General features: G+C 34.8%; 3 protein-coding genes across 5 annotated transcripts; all 3 read right to left on the reverse strand.

Moving 5' to 3' along the window:
- Positions 1–2016: 2016 nt before the first annotated feature.
- Positions 2017–6546, reverse strand: LOC18014810 (F-box protein At4g02760). 3 transcript variants are annotated; one of them, XM_024154301.1, is made up of 14 exons: positions 6377–6546; positions 5487–5592; positions 4678–5209; positions 4268–4443; positions 4094–4180; positions 3793–3903; positions 3516–3622; positions 3307–3419; positions 3142–3206; positions 2985–3057; positions 2832–2894; positions 2685–2743; positions 2434–2610; positions 2017–2344 (listed from the first exon to the last, which is right to left on the reverse strand). In XM_024154301.1, exons 3-14 carry the CDS (start codon positions 5053–5055, stop codon positions 2251–2253), a joined length of 1503 nt encoding a protein of 500 aa, XP_024010069.1. In that variant the 5' UTR covers positions 5056–5209; positions 5487–5592; positions 6377–6546; the 3' UTR covers positions 2017–2250. The 3 variants fall into 3 exon arrangements, with proteins under 3 accessions (XP_024010069.1, XP_024010070.1, XP_024010071.1); XM_024154302.1 differs by having other exon boundaries at positions 6405–6534; XM_024154303.1 differs by lacking the exon at positions 2017–2344 and having other exon boundaries at positions 2505–2610; positions 2670–2743.
- A 467-nt stretch (positions 6547–7013) lies between these two features.
- Positions 7014–7866, reverse strand: LOC18014811 (photosystem I reaction center subunit II-1, chloroplastic). The gene has a single exon (XM_024154750.1). The coding sequence runs from the start codon at positions 7782–7784 to the stop codon at positions 7155–7157; it is 630 nt and encodes a 209-aa protein (XP_024010518.1). The 5' UTR covers positions 7785–7866; the 3' UTR covers positions 7014–7154.
- A 7688-nt stretch (positions 7867–15554) lies between these two features.
- LOC18014990 (ent-copalyl diphosphate synthase, chloroplastic) lies at positions 15555–23350 on the reverse strand. The gene is made up of 15 exons (XM_024154330.1): positions 23195–23350; positions 22102–22173; positions 21921–22000; positions 21302–21608; positions 20685–20868; positions 20281–20495; positions 20019–20139; positions 19768–19878; positions 19459–19687; positions 19157–19272; positions 18679–18777; positions 17946–18200; positions 16869–17004; positions 16225–16404; positions 15555–15879 (listed from the first exon to the last, which is right to left on the reverse strand). The coding sequence occupies exons 1-15, from the start codon at positions 23310–23312 to the stop codon at positions 15667–15669; spliced, it is 2436 nt and encodes an 811-aa protein (XP_024010098.1). The 5' UTR covers positions 23313–23350; the 3' UTR covers positions 15555–15666.
- Positions 23351–23380: the final 30 nt, after the last annotated feature.

The raw sequence follows: 23380 nt of genomic DNA on the forward strand, positions 1-23380 counted from the left end.
TTGCGATAGAAACTTCGGTTTTCTTCAAAAAAAATAATGATATCTTGGGCCTGATTGTCGCTCGCCGTCGAAAACGAAATTTGGAAACTCATTTGAGTTGTTGAGATAACTGATATCAAATGGAGGATTTTGTCGGAAACCTTAAACATTGTTCAATGCATCTATGACAATGATAACATGCCTCAAAATATAGTGTAATATCATTATACTTTACATTATGCATATATATTAAATTTGTGAATTTATGCAAATATATAAACATAATAATATAGGATAATATCTTAAAATATAAGATAAGATAATGTAAATGGTTGTTATGATCTAAAATGATATAATTGTAATTATTCTAGTAATTAGAGACTAATTTTAATATAACTCTGAGAAATCTCTGAGTTTGACACCTCAGCATGGCACAATTAAAAATTACATAAGATTTTTTTTAATGTGTCTTTGTAAAATAATAAAAGAAGATATGAAATTGTTGCCTTTTTAGTGTTCAGCCCTCAAGATTAGAAGAATTAAATACTTTCCTAGTAATAATATTCTTGAGTTTCCTATTTCCTTTTCACTTATAAATATGAAAGTATAAGAAATAATTTTTCTAATTTCTAAAACTCTTTACATCATATCATTTCCGGTTTTTTTTATATTGACACCACCTAATTTTTACTCTAAAAGTGGATGCTAAAAGGAATTTATGATTAACAAAATTTTCTTCGTATAAATCTCATAAGTTTCCTGTGAATAGCGAGTTCAGAAACTGCAAAGCTTCTCTACAATTTGTCATAATTCCAACAAGGTTAAAAGAGTGTGAGAATAAGACTGTTTTTATATGCAGGAACAACCAAAAACCTATTATGGTTTGATATTTTAATTCCTCTAGAGAAGTGCAATCGCGCAATATTATAGAGTCTCGAGTGAACAGTCTTTGAAGCTATGTCCTAAATACCTAACAACAAGAAAGTTGCAAGCATGATATATTTTTGCTTATAAGGACTAATTAGTAGGGGAATTGTGCTATTAGAGTTTTGTTCAGGTGAACGTGAACCTCAAAAAACGACCCTAAGGATGTTCTAGACAGATTTTAAGCACTTCAGTTTACGACAACTCTGCAAAAGCATCCATGACACGGAACTTGCTTGGGGTTTTTGTTTTTCTTTTTTAGGGTGAACGAAATGAGATCGATTCTCTCATTTTAATTTTGTGACCGAGTATTTTTATACTTGGCTAAACCCCGAATTAGGTGATTTATATACAAGAACACTTCTTTTATACAACACACGAGTATTAGGGAAGATTAAAGCCACATCATGCATGCATACCAAAGCTTCAAAACTATATATATATATATATATATATATCGCGAAAACTTGACGGAAAACCTCAAAATAAGATCGTTAATTAGTCGTTTGGCTAGCTTTTACATCCACGCTAGGTGAGGTTCTTCGACTCGACCGCCCCTTATGCTTCATCGAAGAAAAAGAATTAAGCGGCCTAATGAAAGAAGCTCAAGAGACGTGAAAAGCCAAACGAACTTATTAGATGTGTATACCAGGTTAGTTCGGTTTAATGTACAGTCAAACTTTAATAATATCAAGACTGTAATATTCTATTAATTTATCGAATTATTAATTTATCGATATATTCTATTAATTTATCGATATAAAAATTAGTCCAAAAAACTAATTTAAGACCTAAAAAATGTATTAATTTATTGAGGTATTAATTTATGAGTATTAATTTATAGAGGTTATACTGTATGTAGATTAGGCCACTGGTTAGTTTACTTTAGCTAACCCATGTGACTATATAAAAACGTTGTACATACATTATGTCAATTAATGAGAAAGTGGAATTTGATTTCAATAGAACTCGACCTGATCACTGAACCGAATAGAGACATGTAAACTTTAATTTACTCTACGACGACTAATACTAGCTTACTAGTGAAGCTCATTACGTCGCTCATTACCGAGTTGTTAGATTGCAGAGGCAAATGGTGCGACCACTGGTAATGGTTTGTCCGCGATTGCTGCTTTTGGCCTTTTGAGATAAGCATAAGCTCAATTGTCGAAATATTAGACAAGACAAGCCCGTCGAAACAGAGCAACCACTTTTCAGTTGAATTCATTCCATTTTTTCCCCTTTAAATATGATTTACATATACTCGCTGATTTTTGACAAAAAAACCAAGAAAAGTAAACCGTTCTGATATTTGTTTTTAACAAAGAAAAAAAAGAAGAGATAACATTACCCCGAGTCTCCCTCCTCTTCTTCCTCTACCCCATCGCTGCTATAGTAAGAACTCCCGGAAGAGATGCCGTCTGAATTTACCTCTCCTGAGCTGAGATATTACTATTACTTTAATAAAAGACAACAACAACAAAAAAAAAAAAGCATAATATAATATACACAGCTAAGTAATCCATGAACCTTGATGATGATGATGATGCTGATGATGATGCTGATGCTGATGCTGATGATGATGATGATGATGATGGTGATGCTGATGATGATGATGATGCTGATGATGACGACGATGATGATGATGGAAAAATTGCCACAAATGTGAGACTTGATCTTAGTTTCTTCAGCTCCTTAATAGGAAATCTACAACACAAAACAATGTCATATGTGTAGCAGTAAATTTTTTAACAAAGAATACGTACAAATCAATCATTTACTTTGGTTCAAAAGTTCTATTGCCTCCATCAGACAATAAACCGTAGTTGCTTGATACGTCCTATCGGAAAAGAAGAAGATTATTACGAGCACGCAAAAAGTTACTTGTGTCATACACAAATTCACCAAAATTTCCGATAACAACTTACAACGTGCCGAATGGATTTGAAGTCTCCCGCGAGTAGTGAATTCAAAAACAGCAAAACTTCTCTCTGAATACCAAGGTAACATTCAGGACTCATGAGTATGACATCAAAAACAGAGATCGGAAGGTAAAAAGACTTCTTATGTTTTACCATTACCTCCTCTAGAGTATAGCAGTTGCGCAATAATAGAGTCTCGAGTGGACTGTCTCCGCAGTTATGTCCCAAATTCCTACAATCAAACTCTGACGCCATAAGAAGTTTGCTACCAAACACTAAAAAATATCATCCTAATCTTTACTCACGCGACACAAACCTTAAAAAGCAACCACTTATTCCATGCAGTCCTGACAGATTAATGTACTTAAGTTGACGAAACCCCTGCAAAAGAATCACAATATTTGTTTTCGGTTTTGTAAAAGCGTATAGGTGGTACCAAACAATAAGAGAAGATATACCAACAAAGCTAGAGAAGCCATACGTTAATGATTACTCGGGCTCTTGCGTCATTTAACGCAAAATGTTGGAGCGTTAGCGAAGTTAAGTTGGGGCAATCATCCACAAACTCTACCAAGTTTGAATCTGTTGTAAGGTCTATACTACCAGTCACAAAGTAAATAACTTTAAGCAAACCTCAAATGAAAAAGAATATATATATTGCAATAGGAAAGCTCTAGTGGAAACATATACCTGCTGTTGACCTATAATAGTTTTCTAAGAACAAGTGCTCCATCAAACGACAATTTCTCGTGACTGACGCTAACTGCTCCAGTGGATTTAGAATGTCACGTGAAACACTAAATAATGCGAAACGTGAAAGAATCTATCATTAGGAATCAAAGTGAACAGACACTGAAGTAACAAAAACGAAGTCAAAAGCATAGAAGATGGCGCCTCCAGGCAAAGTAAAGGAAAGCAACAACGAAATGGAGAATTTCTACATTTTAGGGGATCCAAGACAACTTACAATCCAACAATCTTCAAATCAGTGAGATTTGAACAGGCTGCCAACACATCACATATGGATTTTCTATCCATTAATATGAGATTGTAAAGGTGTAGGCTTCTCAAGAGACCCCTAATGGAGAAGGATAGTAGTGTCGATCAGAAGATCAAACACAGACGTTAATGGAATAGAAAATTCTCAAGCGGAAAATTGGTAAAACCGTATCCTCTATATTGCTGTTTCGGACTGGGCAAATCAGATTAAAATGAAAGGTTTGGTGAATAAAATTATCCCTTGTATATATTGGTAATCAAGCACATACCCAGCAAAACCATGATTAAAATATAGTGGAGCAAGACAAGATCTTGTAAGCAAAGATTTAAGAGAAACACAACCAAGTTTGAGGGATCTGCACACATGAAGAAAACATGAGAGATGGATTACATACACCAAATTTAACCACAAAAGAAGATAACCCAGAAACTAAAAACCTCACCTGAGTTCTTTTCCAGCCCGATGGATCATAATACACACAACTCCATTATCAACATCTTTAGCAGCCAGTGTCAAGTCGATATGGGAGTAACATACACGGTCCATAGCACACTTGTTGAACATTGTGCAGCACGCAGAGGCTTGCATTAGGGACTTTGTATCAAGCATTGAAAATACCTAAATTTTCATTAGAAACATATTATGTGAAACATCACTCAAGAGAGCACAGTTACACAGTTCCATGAAGAAAGTATAATTCAAGCAATCGCAATTTTATTATATTGATGATTCTGAGATTAGGAAGGAGTTTACAACCCTAGAAGACTGTTTACAGATTCACTAAAGCGGGTAGAAAAACAGGGCAAAACTTCCACGAACAGAGATATGATATGATAATTCTGGATTTGTTACCTTAGTCGTTAGTTCAGGAAGGAGAGGCCAGGATATGGAATTTTGAAGGGTGGCGCGCTTCCTGATGCACCGTTTGGTGGACTCGTAAAGAAGCGATGCAAGTTGGAGAGTGCGATCCAGGAAGCGATCCTGATCAAAATCATCACCGGAAGTTCTGGCGTCTGAGGAGATAACTTTATCAAGCACTCGATCAAAGGAGCAGCCAATAGAGAGTGGCGAGGAGAACAAAGGCAAGTCCGACAATGAAAGGAAAGAGGAGACAGTCACATCGACGTTGCTCTGGTTGAAACCTGGAGCCAAAGGGAGGGAACTAGGGTTTTCGACGGAGGAGGTAACCGAAGGAGCCCGGAAAATTCGCTTGGGATTTGGCGCATCCATGACACGGAACGTTAAAGAGGAGTATCTTTGAAAGGAGTGAATGGAAGACAGAGATTTTCTATCAACAGGCTCGAATTTATACTGAGCTTTACTGTAGAACACGTCTCATTTTCACTTAAAGCCTGCAACAAATTTTTCATCCCTGAAACCAAATCTACAAACACCAGAATGATAAAATACATGTCAGTGTCACCATTCACACCAAAAGACTACTGTTTATTCAGACAAGATGAAACTCGAGAACTGATCATTGGTACCAGAAAGCCAAATGAAATCTACTGAATAGAGAATAACTTAGCAAGTTCGAGCTGTTATCGAATTTAAGAGTCAGCGAAATTAAGTTATTCGTGACAAGCTTTGCAAATTCTGGACGTGATAAATGGTGTTATCTAACTGTGACATTAGGGATGGTTTCGAAATACGATACTTACAGTAAACGACATTCAGATCAATGTAATATATACGGACAAGCTGACCATTTGGGGGAGCTTGTCTCTCCTCAGTATTCTGAAAAGGTGCTGACTTCTCACGAGATTCCTAGTTGAATGAAACAAAGAAAGTAAATATCAGAAGGTTAACGCCAGATGCTCAAGAAGGCAAACACAACTCAAGCCCGTTAAATTCAAGACAAACAGCAATAAGTTAGGTAGGAGGATCACAACAAAAAATAAGTAACTGAGCCATACGCAGTAGCGGACACAGACAAGGATTTTAAAAGCCAACAATATTATATCATCCAGAAAAAGCAATCAGCACTACAGATATGCATGCGTAAACGAATTCTTGAAGAAATGATTAAGAGAGTCCTAGTACAAAAGTAAACAACCACAAAACACTAGAAGCCCCCAAGATATTCAGAATTTATAAAATTCCATCACTTGGGAATCCTACTTGGTGTCGAAAATACAGAAAATACTACTTTCAGAACATTACTTGCTAACTTCTGGAAGAAGTGGAAGATAATATGAAGGTAATATGAGCAGTTAACCCAAGTGCAGACCCAACTACACATCCTAGAACGCACAAGTTCAACCTTTTCTCCAACAACAAACATTGTACAGTCCATGTGGGAGTAGCATAAACAGTCCAAGGCATACTTTGTATAAACGCTCGAAAAAGTGACTTCAAGATTTTCCTCAGAAGGAAAAACGCTCTTAAACATCGTCAGCTTAGGTTGAACGCACAGAAGAATGTAGAAAAAAATGATAAATGCCCAATTCCACTAACACCATTTTTGTTTATATATTTTAGGCATAGATAATTAGTTGCCAAATCCACGAACAGTGCACAATTTTGAGAACTATCTTAATCTGTTTCTTACATTCAGAATGACATTAGCCGAGATGTACCAGGAGACGGAATCGTGAAACAGTAGCGTGATTACACAGAACCAACGAGAAGACGCGTGACGAATTAGAAAATACGATGAACCAGCGAGGCAATCCTATCTCCGTCGAATGTGGCGGCTGCGGCTATGGAGACGAGGAGTCTATCAAAGGAACGATGAAATAAACAGGGAGATTTACTTCGGAACACTTGGAATGTCGTTCGTGAGACGATCGGCGAGTCAAAGATCCGACTCCTTAACCCGACAGTTTGAAACTGGATCCATCGTTAATTAGTTGGGCCAAGTTAATGATTTTAGGCTTATACTTTCAGCTTAATCGGCCCGTCTAATACAAATGTTCTCCAAGTGACGCAATCCGGTTTGGTTTCGAAACATAGCCGATTCTAATTTTATTTCACAGTTAATTCCATTTTTATTTCGGATTCGTTACGATTCGATTTGATATAATTTCAGTGTAGTACGGCTTGGGTTTCGGTTTAAATTCACTTTTTGATCCGGTTACAGTGAAAACATGTTGTTGATTTTGGTTGTTCTGGTTTTGGTTTTGGTTTGGTTTAAACGTTCTGGTTTACCAATATAGCATTTTTAAGACCCATAAAGATCCATAAACTAAAATCAGAACAACAGAAAAGAAAAATACAAATGCAAGAAAAATTATTAAATACAAACCCAATTGAAATTAACATCAAACATAGTCATCATAACTTTGTTTTCTTTTCTTTTTTCACAGAGTTTTTATGTTTTAAACAACTTACAAATCATAACTTTGTTTCCCAGTAAACTTAACTTCAATGGGACTAACATTTTTCCCAATAGATCTCATGTTGAGACCAACACCTTCTCTTCCCGGATTCGCCTTCTCGGGATAAACACCATCTTTAGGATGAAGATACTGAACCTCACCATTGGGGAAAACTCTGTAAAACTGGTAAGTGATCTTGTACTTGGATCTAAGCCTTGTCCCAAGAGCCAAACACTGTTCTTTCCTCGCTAGCTTCAGCAAATTCGGACCTTCTCTCATGATCGCTGCACCTCCTGTCGGCATCTCAAAGATCTGTTCTTTCGGTGAGTTCCATGTAATAACGTAGAACTCTTCGACCTGCGCTTTGCGGAGAAGACCGCCGGTGCTTCCCGCGAAGATCGGAGACGGTGTGTTTGGGTCTAGCTGTGGCGGCGTGAATCCCACCGGAGCTTCTTTTTCTTTTTTCACGGCGGGGGCTGCGGCGGCGGCGGAATCTGTTTTCTCGGCGCGGATTGCGGTTTTGGTGAAGGAGAGGGATCTGGGACGGTGGGTTGTTGTGAAAAAGTGGAGTTTCTTTACATCGGAGGTTGCGGCGGTTGTTATGGCGGAGCTAAAGATTCCGGCGGCTTGAGTTGCCATCTCTTTTTTCTTCTTTTTTCTTTGTTCGTTTTCTTCTCTAATGAGAAAATTTTGGTTAATAGTGTATTTGATGGAGAAGAGAAAAGAGGATAATATTGTGAAATGAGAAGCTAGAAGAGTTTGTTGGATTGAGTGGATAAGGTAACCAATAGGATTCAACTATTAGATTTTTCTCTTACCCATCTGCTTCTGATCCTATCCGACGTCGTTTGCCACCTTCTTCCATTTTTTTTTATTATTTTTTGTTTTTCCGTAAACGTCCCATTTTAAGCGTAGTCGTATAGTTTAATGGGGTTCTAACTAATTTTTTAATAGTTTTTTTGCTAATATTGTGTTTATAAACCTCATTAAATTTTCTTCATTTTTTTAACCTCCGGTAGGTTCTTAAGTGAGGGTTATTTAAAATAAATTAAATTATAATATTAAAAGTATAAATATTTAATAAATAAAATTATTTTATTAATTCAAATTTAAACATACATTTACATAAAAACATTTAAAATACAGATATACAAATCATAAACATTTAGAAAAACTGTATAAGAATCAGAGTGTCTCAGTTTAAAAAAAAAATCCTTCAATCAATTACAAATTGACACATATAAATCTCTAACGAGGCTTTTAAAATCTTTAAATTAGAACTGGTTCTACTGAAATTAAGCAATAAATCTTTTTAAAAAAATAAAATTACCACTAAAACCCTATTAGAACTTACTCTAATAATATAAGAGCATCATTATCCCTAAAATCTATAAAAGTTTTCTTATAAATTTTTGATTGTTAAATTTGAGGAAGAGAAAAAAAAGAAAGAGAATGAGAGAGAAATGGTTGGAGAAAAAAAGAAGAAAGAGAAAGGAAGAGAAAATTTGTTAGCCAATTAAAAACTGACACTTGGATTAGAAAACCGTTTCTTGAGTATCCCAAATAAGGATCGCTTTTTGATAAAACCAACAATTAATCTTTATTTTAATTAAAAAATATCTAAGAAATTCTATTAAAACTCTGCGATAATGATGGTCTAAGATTCAGTTAGAGGTTTTAGAAAACATTGTTGAAATAACTTACACAAAAAAGTAGAGATGTTGCAAAGTTAGTATATATAAAATGTGATGATACGGTGAGTTTCAGCCATGTGGGCTTAAGCTGAAGATGGGCCGGTATTAAGGAGTCTAAGGCCCAGTCGGAGAAAGCTTGGAAAGGCCCAGATGAAGAAGTACACGTGAGTAGTTGCTGGTTCTTCAGGTCGTTGGTCAACAGATAAGGTTGTTGGCGTAACGGAATGGCTCTGGGTCGCAAGGTGCTGAGCTGGATCTGGAGAATAAAGGGTAACGGAGGGTTACGTGTGACTATTGCATGAGTAACAAGCAGGAGAGAGCTTAGAGATAGAGAGTAGAGAGAGAGACTTAGCTTCATCGTCTTCTTCCTTTGAGCTCTTGGTTGTAATCTCGGTATCGCTTCTCCTGGTATCTTGTAACACTCAAATACGTATAGTGAAACCTTGTGAGCAGGTATTAGCTCACCAAGACGTACCACGGCACATTGCCGTGGGAACTTGTAAATCGCTTGTCTTCTTTCTCTGTTTCTGCACATAGCGATCGAACACTCATTAGTAGAACAAATTGATCATCCAGCTAAGGATAGTAAACTGAACTGGAAATCGCTACAAGTGGTATCAGAGCCAGGTTGAAGCGGTCTATGGTGGTTTTCTAAGCGCGTATCTTCGATCCCCAAGGTTTGTGCGCGGGTCATTCTCCTAGGTGGGCGAGGTCGCTCCTGGTCTTCTCTCCTCGGCTCGTCTTTAAACTCTGTCTGCTCGACCCATTGGAGATTTTCCTCTTCCTCGTTATCGCGAATCGGGTCGGCGACTTCGTCAACTTGAATACCATTTAGTGCCGAGGCGAGCTCTTCTTGGCTTATTCGCCGAGCCGAGCCATTTTGTTGCGAGTTCGTGGTTCCATCATTCTGTTGGGCGTCCACTTCGATCGCATCATTCTCCTCTTCGCCGGCCCGTCGCCTTGAGTTCCGACGGAGTGGAAGCGGCTCGGTCATGTTAACTCGGGTTGCCGCGGGAGTCTGTTCGCCGAGGGGACAAAACATTGGTGGAGCCAAGGGGTTTCTCGCGCCGCTCCCCGAGGCTTCTGCAGGCGTTGAGAAATCGAAGCGTCTCCGGATTCCATCCATCGGGTCGGAGATTCCGGCTCTCCAAGTTGGGTGTCGTCGCTCGGCCGTCATCGCGTCGAGCCTCTCTGTAATCGCCTCGTTTCTTTTGTCCTGCTCGTCGATCTTCTTCATCAACGCAGTCATCATGTTTTGCATCTCCTCTTGGATTTTGGGCGTCGCCGTCGTTGTGCCTGATGCTGGAGCGTCCTTTTCTGCGCCGTTATCGTTGTTGTTGTTGTTGTTGTTGTTATCGTCGAGGGTGTTGCTCGCCATGTTCTTCGGATCATAAAGTCTTGTCGATTTAGAGTAAGAAAGTTTCGATCTCCCCACAGACGGCGCCAAATTGTGTGAGCCAAAACTCGCACAACCAAAAATTTGTAAAGAAAAACTAAGGGATCCGAAATTTTTAGGGGAATCGCAAGAACAATAAGATCGAAAGAGGGTCTTTTACTGCTGTGAAAGTGTTTAGCCTTTATTGCTTAGGGTTTAAAAAGTTCCAGAATGAATTGTATACATCGTCTATTTATACTAATTCTCTGAACCGCCTAGCCGAGAATCTCGAGAGAGATTTTCAGAATATTTCCTTATCGCCTCGTGCGGCTCACCGCCTTTGTGTTTCGCCTAGGGTTTCTATGGGCTTTGTCTCTCAAGGCTTTGGTTCGGCCCATCTGAACTTCTCCACGGCTCGGCCCACTTGCCATTTGAGTCAAGACGTGATTTGGTCCATCTCGCCGAGGCGCGGCTCGGCCCAAGCATGTTGAAGTGCGGCTCGGCCCATTTCTCATGATACGGCTCGGCCCATCTATCTTTCTCACAGCTCTCCCCATTGATCTATCTTCACGGCTCTCCCACTTGTTGACCACGGCTCTCCCACTTGTCTTGGTGACCACGGCTCTCCCAGTTGTCCTGGTGGGCACGGCTCGGCCCCTGTTTGGTGGACGGCTCGGCTACTTTGTCTTTCTTCTATATTTAGTCATTTTTGAGATGGTTTTATCTGCTTGGGGTGAGAACCGACCCCAACATCGAAGATAAATACGAAAGTGAATCCGTCGGATATCCTTACTAAGCCGGTTCCAGGTTCGAAATTTGAAGGAGATAGAAGTCATCTGAGGGTTCTCAGAGACTGATTTCAGCTCGGTGAAGAGTTGGAGGGTTTCGACATAGACTCGTGTCAGAGCAAAAGGGGAAGCTAATCGGTTTAGGTTAGCTTGAGTGGACTGAAGCACACCGAGGTGGAGAATGTGATGATACGGTGAGTTTCAGCCATGTGGGCTTAAGCTGAAGATGAGCCGCTATTAAGGAGTCTAAGGCCCAGTCGGAGAAAGCTTGGAAAGGCCCAGATGAAGAAGTACACGTGAGTAGTTGCTGGTTCTTTAGGTCGTTGGTCAACGGATAAGGTTGTTGGCGTAACGGAATGGCTCTGGGTCGCGAGGTGCTGAGCTGGATCTAGAGAATAAAGGGTAACAGTATTACTCAGGGTTACGTGTGACTATTGCATGAGTAACAAGCATGAGAGAGCTTAGAGATAGAGAGTAGAGAGAGGGAGACTTAGCTTCATCGTCTTCTTCCTTTGAGCTCTTGGTTGTAATTTTGGTATCGCTTCTCCTGGTATCTTGTAACACTCAAATACGTATAATAAAATCTTGTGAGCAGGTATTAGCTCACCAAAACGTACCACGGCACATTGCCGTGGGAACTTGTAAATCGCTTGTCTTCTTTCTCTGTTTCTGCACATAGTGATCGAACACTCATTAGTAGAACAAATTGATCATTGAGCTAAGGATAGTAAATTGAACTGGAAATCGCTACATAAACTTTATTACAAGTTAATTGGTTTTGAGTTAGAAATTCGTAATTTTGAAGATGTTATTGGTGCTTAATTGATTTGATATACCCATTTTTTTTCAATAGCATATATCAGTCGAAAATGGTAAAACTTTCGTAAATGTCTATATCAGTACCTAGATTCCATCAACTTTCGTAAATGATACGACTCATTTTTTCGTCTTCACATACATGCAACAAACCAATAAGCATACGCTCTTGCTTTGGCTTTGTTTCCCTAGTTCCAGATTTTTCGTTACTGTTGATGTATACGATCTACCATATTTCTTAATTAAGAGCCTCATAATCAAAGTGCTTTCGCAATTGCAAAATAAAATAAGTCGCTCTACTTTTTTTGTAAAATGTAGAAAGTCTTCAACATTTCAATTTTATGTAATATTTATGAATTTGATAGAGATTAATAAAAATAAAATTCAATCGAGTTTTCGGTTTTGCCACCTTTTAATTCATATCTATTTAATTAGAGGACTAAGAAATTGTTTATGACGAATCCAAAATCCATTAAAAAGGAAAAAAAAATGTAAGAAGCTGTCCATCAACAAAAAAATTCTAGAACAAAATGTTCAGTATTTGGGCTTAGGTATAGAATTTGGGTTTGTTAATGTGGGAGCAAGTTTTACTAGATAGATTCATCTTAACAATGGGCTTAGTGTTGGGCTTATGTGTAAGATAAGAGGAGTGTAAGAAGTAGAAAATTAAGCAAAGAAGGTCATCGTTTTACTTCTTTCATCTTGTTTTGTCAAAAACTAAGGATTTTATTATATATTTTGTAAAATTTATCTTTAAAAATTAATAAACATTAAATTGTAGATATTGTAAGTTTTTTAAAAAGTTTTTGAGAAAGTTTTATATAAAAATCTCATGTGAATATATATACTCTATCAAACATAATTATTATTATTACTATTAATTTTCATAAAATATATTTTTGATAAAATTTTAGCAACAAATGGCTGAACGACAAATGTCTGAATCTCAATGGATAGTAACAGCAAAGCTGAATATGAAGAGAGAGTTAGCTGATGTGGTAATTTGAGACAAAATGCTAAGAAATTGTGGTTAATTAGCCTCATTGGCCACAAATAACTTATTTTATTTAATATAAAATGTTTTGAGACATGTTATGTATGTATGTAATGTATTTCGAAACATTATCATAAATCCAAAGAAAGAAAGATTGCTTGAGATACTTTGCATTTAGTTTAAGAAAAAAGTAGTTTTTATTTTATTATATAGTTGATTTCACATATCCAAACATGAAATATTTTCATGGTGACCCAAAAAAAACAAAGACGCTATCATAAAAGCCAAAAAATGGAAGAAAGATTGGCTGAGATAGAGTAGAGAATTACAATAATTTATAAATGAAAATTTTATGTGTGCAATGTCTCTCCATTTATGTCTTTGGCCCATGCTTTTACTAGTTTTGACCATCAACTCCAAATTGCTTTTACAGTACTCTTTGCTTATCACCCAACTTTTTCTAGTTGTGACCCTTAGGGTCCCAATTTAAACCAAACATGTCTATCGCTCTATGTCGAGTAATCGCTTTGGATATCATATATATGATTACTTATATTATCAGTTATCAGAAATAGCTCACAAATTTCTGAAAATATGAGTGAGCGGTTTGGTTCGGAATATTGTTACTAAATTTGAAACTACCATTAATTTGGTACTTCTAGTTCTTGTGGATTTTAAAAAAGAAAAACAATCATGGTACATATCATTGCGTTTTTTTATCTAAAATTTTTGGTTTCGTATGATTGTAGTTAACTCGTTTTCTTATCTTTCAGTTTAGTTAGCCTCTATGTAAGAATTAAGAAAATTTAGTTTGTGTTTGATATGTTTTGGTTTTGATAAGATGTCAAAAGTTCACTATTAGAAGCACTTAAAAACCATACAGTATTTTTGGATTGAATCGAATACTGAATCAAAATTGGATCTAAGAGATCCCTACTAGTACTACTTATACATCCCTACTAGTTATGCATCTATACTAGTTAAACATATAGAAAGATCTAAGATCAATATATATTAGTAATTATTAAATATTTATTAATTATTTCTATATTTGTATCTATTTAGTTTAGATAATATTTCTGCTATTAATATATATGTATCCTAGTGTTATTTTTGTGAGAGCAATATATAAGTTTCCCAAATAATAATGTGTTTTTTTCTCATCAGTCTCTATATATGGTATCAGAGCAACAATAGTCTAACAATCAGTCTCGTTTCTATGGCTAAATTCTTATTTCTTTATTCTCTTCCCTTTCACGCCGTCGATTTCTTCTTCTTTGAAGTCGGCGGCTTCCTTCTCTGCCTTTTCTCCAGTGATATATTTCTTTTGTGCTAAGCCAAATACTTCCATAATTCATATTCATCATGAACCTCTAAATTCAAGCCATCGAACTTTTTGTGAGTGCATATAAAAAATATCTAAAATTCCATATATTATTAATAATATTATATTTATTATATAGAATAGTTACATATGTCTATGTCTATCTATCTAGTTTAGAAACAGATATTCATAACGACAACAAAAAAGATATTCATAATAAATATGTATGCATCTTGTTATTTTTATGAGAGCAATATATAATTCTTTCCAAACAGTAATGTATTTTTCTCCTATCAATCTCTATACACCAATGATACTAACCATCGAAATTCAACCATATATATAGTTCGATTAAGAAAATAATTAACTAATAATAACCAAGGGTTTTTGGTTTAATGGTTTTTTAGAAAGGAGATACCTAGTTTGAATCCATTCGGAAGGAGGCTCTGATGGAGTATTCACAAAAGACATAGATTAAGTGTTACCTTTGGGTCCAGGAAAATTAAGGTCCAGATATGAATTTCGGAAAGAAAAAAAACTAATATATTATCTTTTCATTTCATGGTCTACAAAGAAAATCTAGATAGATATATGACATGATAATGTCTTAATAAGTTGGGTGTTTGATGTCCAAAGAAAAGAGAACAAAACCTAGTCATCAAGATCATGTGTTCTAAAGTGGAGATTGTCTCTCTGCCACACGAGAAAACCTTTTCAAAGGCATGCAAGTCACGACAAACAAAAACACACACGAAAAATAAAACAAATTGATCTCTAGAAAAGTGATAGGTCTTTTTTGACAAGACAACTGCATGAGTATTTGGCTCTTATTTCCTATGTTTCTTCTGCAAAATCACATCTTGATTATGGCACTCATATATATATATATATATATATATATATATATATAATTAAGAGGTTACACAAAATAAATAAAAATCTTAGACTTTATGATTAAGAAATCATTGAGATACCAGACTTTAAGGTATTTTAAAAAAAAATGGAACAAACAAGTTTCTACTATTTAGATTATGTTCTGGTCAGATCCGTAGTGACCTAATGGTTATGGGTGTCTGCGTTGTAAAAAATTCACGCGGTTCAAAACCTCGATTTATAACACAATGTAAAAGAAAAGAAAAAAACCTTTGTTCCAAAGTCTGAAATTGATGAAAAATGAATGATTCAGAGTTTAGATCATAAGTTTTGCATCATAGTCTACATTAATTTTTAACAATAAAAAAATAGTACTTAAAAGTCTACACTAAGTAAACACGATATGTGTGATATGTTCATACTTCATACTTCATAGTTCATATATAAATTTCATTTTGAACAAAAACTTTTTTTCTGAGTACTAATATCTATTAAAAACGGAAGCTAGTAACTATTTCATGGTTTGATATGTACATGATTTAATTTGTTCTCATTCTCAACATAGCATGCATCAACACATTCTTGAATTGATGATCCATTAATTAAATTCTTGAATTGATGATCCATTGATTAAACCAGCATGGCTCGTCCATGAGGTTATAAGACTTTTTGAAACAAGACTTTGGTGATGTGAGTTTGGAGATGATCACCACATGAAGCAGAGTAGTAAAAAGCCTTTGCTACATCGAGAAACGTGATGCTGACATCACGGAATGTGTCAGTCTCCGACAATACTACTAACTCAACCATCTGCTCCATCTCATTATCCATTCTCCTTATTGTCTTCTCCTTCTCATCGTTTCTCTTTGCCTGCATTAAGACAATCAATAATTTAATTTTTATATAGATATCTATTCGAGGTATGATCCGGTGATTATACTCGAACCGGTGTAACATCGAATGGAGCAATCATTTTCAATTAATTATTTTCAGATCCGGTCCACAACACATGCAAAAGAAGCTAGGGATTTTGACATCAGATTTTTAAGACCGAATTTTTGAAAAATAATTATTTCATTATAAACAAATACATATAAAATTGAATTCTTTTTTTTTTAATCATGCACGGGACTTCTTGAAACGATAGACCGATAATCATTATTTGGTTGGAGTAATTTTAAAAATGTAGTTTATATGATAAAATAAATTACTAACCTTTAAGTATTGAGCAATAAGATAGACTCGGTTGATGATTTCGGAGAGACGAACAAAGTGAGGATGAGAGAAGAAGTTGGTTAGGTCGTTGTTCTTCATTAGAATTATCATCTTCACCATGAGCTCTCCTTCTTCTCCTTCATCTCCATCTAATTTCCATTTCTCCAGCCAATCTTCCCACTATAAATACATTGATAAAACAAAAAAATTTGCCATTATTTTTGCAAGAATAAAAATGCAATTATAAAGATAAAAAATTTGAAAAATGAAATCCACACCACTACTTGATACTCTTCTACTTGTTTCCACTATTTTTATTGTTTCAATTTATTGGAAAAAAACTAGGAAATTATGTACCTAGCTAAATAATGTTTCTTAACCATTAGGTAAAGTAGTATCCGAGACTCGAATTTTAAACAAGAAATCAATTTCGTTCCAAAACTTTTTCTATTCAACAAGTGAGCTCATTGGTCGGGATAAACAGATAACGTACTACATACAAATTTGTTTAATTGTTTTCTCAGAATATTAGAATATAAATCTATATATATCAAATTATGTTCATAAAAAATAAATAAAATAAAAAAGTATATTAACCTAAAAGCATGCGTGAGAGAGAGAAAACAAATAAGAGATAAACGTACCGATTGATAAAGGAGTTTGTTAACGTCACGCCCATGAGACATGAAAAGGTCAAAAGACATTTGATTCAAAGTTCCGACTAAGATTCCGACAAGCCGACTCGCCTGAACCGATCCTGGTCGGTCCAATCTCATGCTCCTGATTTTTCATATTCATCATGCATTTTTTATAATATAGACAAATTAGTCATTCAACTGATTCTACTAGAGCTTTCTTCTTGTTTTGACTTTTGTTAAGTATTACCTTTAAGTTTTTAAAACGAATATTTGTAATAAAAAAATACCCACGTACGTATATAAATCCAGTTTTTCACTTTGTTTGTTTGTTTTATGGGAACTTTCATTTCTCACAGACTCCAGATGTTTTTTTGCTTTGTTTTAATTTATTGCTATAACGTCACCAAATTTGGTCCTCACCGGAAGAGAATTGATCTCTAAGCTTGACCAATAAAAAAATTAAGTTCAAATGGATTTATATATGTTAGGCAAAAAACGCCATCTATTATGGAAAATTTGTCTGCACATCATCAGTTCGATGAAACTGACAGTTTTTTCCCTTCTAAATTAGCCCAAATGAACTTATTTTTTATATATTAATTAAATGGAGTAAAACTTTTCTCTTTAGCTTGGTGTTTTCTGCCGCAAAACAAACAGTGTTTTTAATAAAATCAAACAAGACAAAAGGCAAAAAAACAAACAAACAGCCGTTATAACCTTACCTCAATGAATTAGGGTTAAACGCAAAACCACTAGATGAGAACACAGACGTTTAAATAAAAAAACTGAGACATGAACACTAGACTTAATTAGAGATATGAACAGTACCAACTTAAAAAAAAATTAGTTAATAGATGGACAAAAGGTGTGATGGTGACAAATTTCAATGGCTAAATTCGGAGAAAAAAAAGTTAGATCAAATTTGAAACCGAGTAAATCACCAGTTAAGTTAAATATTTTCATTTGAACAAAACAAAAGGGTCAAATATCTTCAATTGATATATACATGATATTTATATATATATATATATATATAATATGCAAGAGAAGATATAAAATATATGTTTCATAAGAGTAATTTACCTGTCATTGAAGTGATGATCACTTCGTCGAGCATTGGCAATATATTTATGAAACTGATCGAAGAAGCTCTTTCTTGAATCAATGGATTCCCCAAAACAAGAAAAAATGGCTTTAACCATTACACTTGATTTAGCCCAAACCATTCTCTCCTGTGACCTCTCTTCTTCAAAGATAGTCGCAGCAGCTAAGTAATAGCACTCGAGAAGCTCGCTTCTGCTCACACCACATTCATTTAACCTATTTTCTTCATACCACCTGCGTACAAATTTAAATAATTAATTCTTATATAAAGAGAAAGAAGAAAACTAACTTTAAAGATAAGATCTAACCGGAACCAACGTTTTTGTTTTTTCGGCCACCAACTAGATTGTACATTTTACATAAAATGATTGCTGGTTGAGTTAAATCAATATATGAACAGAGTTATTCATATTATTAAGATAGTGCTTTTATTTTTGTTTTGTTTTTTAATTCAAAAGAACTTAAAGCGTGGTAAACTACTACTACTAATTAAGCTGTGACTTGATCATTAAAAAGGGTTGTTTTTGCACATATGAAAGAAAAAATCACCATTAGTCTATATCATACCTTTTTTTTGAAAAATATCAAAAAGTATTCATGAAACCTTCCTAAACCACTTGCATGAAAGTGTCCTATAAAAGCTGGGAGAAAATTCGCCGCAACTATTTAAAGCCATAATTATTGAGAAAATGAAGAGTGAAGATGCTATTACTTTTGGAATGTGTCCCATTCGAGTTGATGCAGTGCTTGGCAATTGTTGTAGTCTTGTTTTGCTAATTCCAGATATTCATTATTGTTCACATATGGCATCCTTCATCGTCCACCAACAGTATTAGTTAACCAATTATATATATAATTAAAACACTTACAATTGCAAAGAAATTGAGAGAGATATTACTACCGGTAATTCTTGTTATACATAGAAAAAAAAACATTAACATTTCAATGTTATGTAAAATAAAGTTTAATTTTCAATTCGGTTCAAGTTAGATATTTACAATTGATTGGATTCATCATTACACTCACCTATGTAAGTATGTAGGATAAATAAACTAATTAAATGCCCAAAATGCCCTTATCTTCACACATACTTGGTCAGTTCATCCATGCATTTTGATAGTTAGTCCAATTCATTTGTTTTTTATTCTTTGGACAAATCAAAATAAAAATTTTTTGAAAAATATAAGTACCTATAAAGGGTCTTCCCAATCCAAACGTCGTTTTCTCCACCATATTGCTCAATATAGAATCTCGTCTCCACTCGAGGCAAGCTTGCGTACCATGGAATCTCTAACGCAAACCCAATCTAACATGCAAAATATTAAAAAAAAAAAAAACAAATATAAGCAAAAAAAAGCCGAACACACTTTGTCATTTTCCTTCTCCATCAGATAACCCCAAAACGGCATGCAGTGCGTAAGTGTAAATGTAATGTTTCTTGGAACCATTTGTAATTTTGTGTGTTTTTTGTCTTATGCTACATGTAACGTACCTCGCCAGGCAAGTCTTTCATTATAATCCATTTATCAAGCAACTCGTCTCTCTCTTGTTTGTGTTGCAGATACTTGGAAGAGAACTCTTTGGCGTTTTTCAATATCTTTTCCCTTGAAAACGCCAATTGTGATGCCCGGTATAGATTGAACATACCCGTCACTGCTTGGTTTGATTGCCCCGCGAAGCAGAAAAATTCTCCTTCTTTCTCAAAGTTCTTGAATACATCTAAAATTCAAACTATTGTTAGATGTTTAACTTTGGTTAAAATATTAAAAAAAGTATTACCAGAAAATGATTTTTTTTTACTGCGGAAACTTGGTATCCATGAAGTCTTAAGAGTCTAAATGCCATGGCTGTGTCGTCGATATCTTGGACATGGGAACATCTAGCCCAACATATGCCTTTGTCTGTCCAATATCTGATATTTTTATCATCATCATCATCGTTAGAATCAAACTATACTTTTTTTTATACCAAATGAAGTTGATATATATATCTATAGATATATACATATAGTTAAAAAAAAAGTTGATATATATACATGACGTTTTTTTAAACCTGTGAACGTAGTCAAGACACTCGTTAATCTCTTCTTCAAAGTATCTCGATATCCCTAACCGTTGTAGCCGGTCCACGATCCATATGTGTTCGAAAAGATCCACAGGGAACACATTGGGAACTGAAAAATACGATTAAACAAATTAAAAAGTTAGTAAACAAAAGTAGATATTATACGTTACCATACACACGCATGAATGCTAGTAGAAAAAGTATCAGTAGATAGATAATAATAGGACAAGTGGTATACTAACTAACAAACCTCCTCCATTGAAACGTTTGACGGTATTGCGCAGATATCTGAGACAATTATTGTCTCGGGTCTGCATGAATGCGAAAGCAGTAGAGGAAGGAGAGAAGAGGAAAGATCCATCTTTACATTGAAGTTTCAAGAGCTTTTCCCAATCTAAATCACGCATACCCTCCAAACTATGCAACAATGTTGTTGGTATCTTGTGCATTATCTCTTTTGGTATCCTATAAAAAGATCTCACACACATACTCCCAAAATTAATTCATATCTTACTCTATATATATTACGTATGCAAATATATTATCGTATAACTCTTTGTTGGCTTTCAGTGACACATTGAACTCATATATATCAACTATACTTATATAAAAATAAAATATTCAAATTGTATATTTTTGGCCCGACACACAAACCTTGTTAGCTTTAGCTCTTTCTTGGCGTATATATCTTTTAAGACAGGAGAATCGTACGGTACATCTATGTTTATTTCTCGAGCTATCTCAAGTAACGAAGGAAAGGCTACTTCGAATCCAATCGGCATATGCTCATCGTCTTCTTCTTTTAGCTTTCCGATATTTTCTCGGAAAAACCTGATTCCTGAATTAGTCATTGATAATATTTACCTCAAAGTAGTATAAAATCAGATATATCAAATGATTTCGCTATGAATAACCAAAAGACAAAAAAAATCAAGCCAGACCTATCTTCAAAATCTGATATTTTTCTTTCCACCTACATTTTGGGGCTGGTGCTATTTGTGACTTCAAATATATATAGTTAATTATTGTGGACAATTTATACAAAAATATCCGGTTCTGCCAAGTTTAAATAAATAAATAAATATCTAAGATTTTGAAGATTATATGACAAAAAGATTCAAACTTTTCAAAAAGAAGATTGATGTTCTAACTCATAACTATTAAACAATGTATACTTTCTTTTTAGCCCACTATAAAAAAGGTTTGGATTTTTTGCAGAAAGTCGAGATTTTTTTCGTTTTTCTTTATAAAAAAACTCCAAAAAAAATTACCTTTGTGGCATTGATGAGGAAAGAGATTCCATGATCTTAGAGCAACGACGCATGCAAGTGTATTGATGAGACGATCGTGATAAGAGAAGAGCTGAGCATCACCCCAAGATCCATCGGAGAGTTGATTATCGGCAATCCATTTCACGGCGGATGGAAACGCCGGAGTTTTATTTCCCGCGTCGATTAATGCAACCCAAGCTGTGTCATAAGCCGATATCGTAATTTCACCGTCACTTATGTTTCTCAAAATCGATTTCACTCTCTTCACTGCTTCTTCGATTGCAGCATTATTACTTGCAACACTTATCTATAGTTCAAATGAACAAGATTATAATCAGCGCGTCTAATCATCAAAAAAGTTTGAAACTAAACCACGATATACAATTTCATGTGTATATTTTTTGGTACCTTTCGGTTTAAAATATGAAAACTTTTTGATGGAATATAAAGTAGAGATTCCGGGGGGAAATGTACAAATCAAGGTAAAAGGAAGAGTAAATATGTTAATGTGAATTTTTTGGTGCTTATTATTGGCCGGAAAAAATTAGCAAACAGTTCTAGCAAAACAATTTAGCAAACAAATGCCTTTAAAAAGGAAGAAAACATATTTAAAAATCACCTGAGGAGCATCTTCTCCTTGAAGCTGTTGCCACTGTATTAGAGGCAGCTCATGTTGAGTTTCCTGAGAAGTTATGTATTCTACAAAGAAAAATCAGATAGTCCTAAACTGTTTATATGAAAATAAATGAATTTAAACTTTAATATATAACATTACTTTAATTTGAAAAAATAAACTATACCTTGAGTTCGAAGCTTTGAACAATATATGGAGCAGCTTCTAGGCTTGTCTCTAGCGACACTGAGAGGAGATCCTATCAAAAGAAGAAAATTAATAACATAATTTGCGTACCATAGAAACAAATAAACAAATAATCACTAGTTTCTTTCTGTCGTCAAAGAAACATTAGTTTATTATGCTTTCAAAGGGGATCATTTTTTTTTTTGCTTTCGTGATGCAATTATAATAAGAAACGATACGAGGTCAATCCATTCGCTAATGAGTACTAGATTCTCTAAATGTACTTCTCTAATAATAAACTAACATTTTTCTTATATCATCTTTTAAGTTTAAACAGAGTAAAGACATAATATTATAATTGCATGTTTCCACGTACTCCTTCATATATTGTTTTTTTTTTAAGTAATATTTTAATATATTTCTGTTACGGTTTTGTTTCATAATTAAAATTAGAACCAAATATTTAATAACTATTATTGGAACGACATTTACAAAGCAGAAAAACCAAGAATGATAGTTCTGTTAAAAAAAACAATAATACCCAAGAACACAAGACACATATACATATTTTCAAAGGCGTATATGCGTATATTTGTAAAGATAAAGAGACGCCATTTCGTAACTGAATCAAAGAGCCCCAGAATTGGAAGAAGGAAAAAAAAGTTCGAATTATTGGGAAACGATAGAGAGAATTTGGAGGGTGATTAATGATTATGTAATGCTTAAAAGAAAGAGAAAATAAAACGAGAGGAGAGAGAGAGAGAGAGAGAGAGTCGTTGATGATGATGAGACATATCTCACGCGTGGGTACAGAAACAACATATAAACAGAGTCATCACTCTGTTTTTTTGTTTTGTTCTCTAGGGAAAATCAAAAACCGAAAACCAAAAAGAAAATATAAAAAGTTAATCCTTTTTCATCGAAACTAAATCAAAGAACAGATCATGATGAAACCCACAAGAGAATTTCGATTACAAACAATCAAACATAACAAAAGCTGGAGGATTAGACGTATAAATGTAAGACTCTGTTTTTGTGATCGTGTGTGTCTGACAAGACAGAGAAAGAGAGAGAGAGAGAGAGAAATCACTCACCTGAGATCTTAAGGAAATAAGACGACAGAGAAGAATTAGAAGAAGGAGATACTGTTGTTTTATTGCTGAGAGAGTTGGGACTTTGAATAGAGTTAAAAGCATAATAATGAAGAGACATGGCTTAAAAGCTTTGTTCTGCTCGTCCTCTGTTTCTGTCGAAGACTTAGTGAATAAGAGAAAAGTGAT

This window comes from Eutrema salsugineum, unplaced genomic scaffold (genome assembly GCF_000478725.1).
Source record: "Eutrema salsugineum unplaced genomic scaffold, Eutsalg1_0 scaffold_3, whole genome shotgun sequence".
Classification (NCBI taxonomy): Eukaryota; Viridiplantae; Streptophyta; class Magnoliopsida; order Brassicales; family Brassicaceae; genus Eutrema; species Eutrema salsugineum.

Bases quoted from the DNA above. Each gene is read 5' to 3' on its own strand.
- LOC18014990 (XM_024154330.1), bottom strand. From the start codon at position 23,312: ATGTCTCTTCATTATTATGCTTTTAACTCTATTCAAAGTCCCAACTCT. The intron at 22,001-22,101 runs GTATAGTTTATT...TTTTCTTTGTAG, and splicing joins TTCAAAGCTTCGAACTCAAG to AATACATAACTTCTCAGGAA. The intron at 17,005-17,945 runs GTAAATTACTCT...ATGAAAAATCAG, and splicing joins GATCATCACTTCAATGACAG to GAGCATGAGATTGGACCGAC.
- LOC18014810 (XM_024154301.1), bottom strand. From the start codon at position 5,055: ATGGATGCGCCAAATCCCAAGCGAATTTTCCGGGCTCCTTCGGTTACC. The intron at 2,744-2,831 runs GTAAGTTGTTAT...CTTTTCCGATAG, and splicing joins TCAAATCCATTCGGCACGTT to GACGTATCAAGCAACTACGG. The intron at 2,611-2,684 runs GTAAATGATTGA...TTTGTGTTGTAG, and splicing joins AATAGAACTTTTGAACCAAA to ATTTCCTATTAAGGAGCTGA.
- LOC18014811 (XM_024154750.1), bottom strand. From the start codon at position 7,784: ATGGCAACTCAAGCCGCCGGAATCTTTAGCTCCGCCATAACAACCGCC.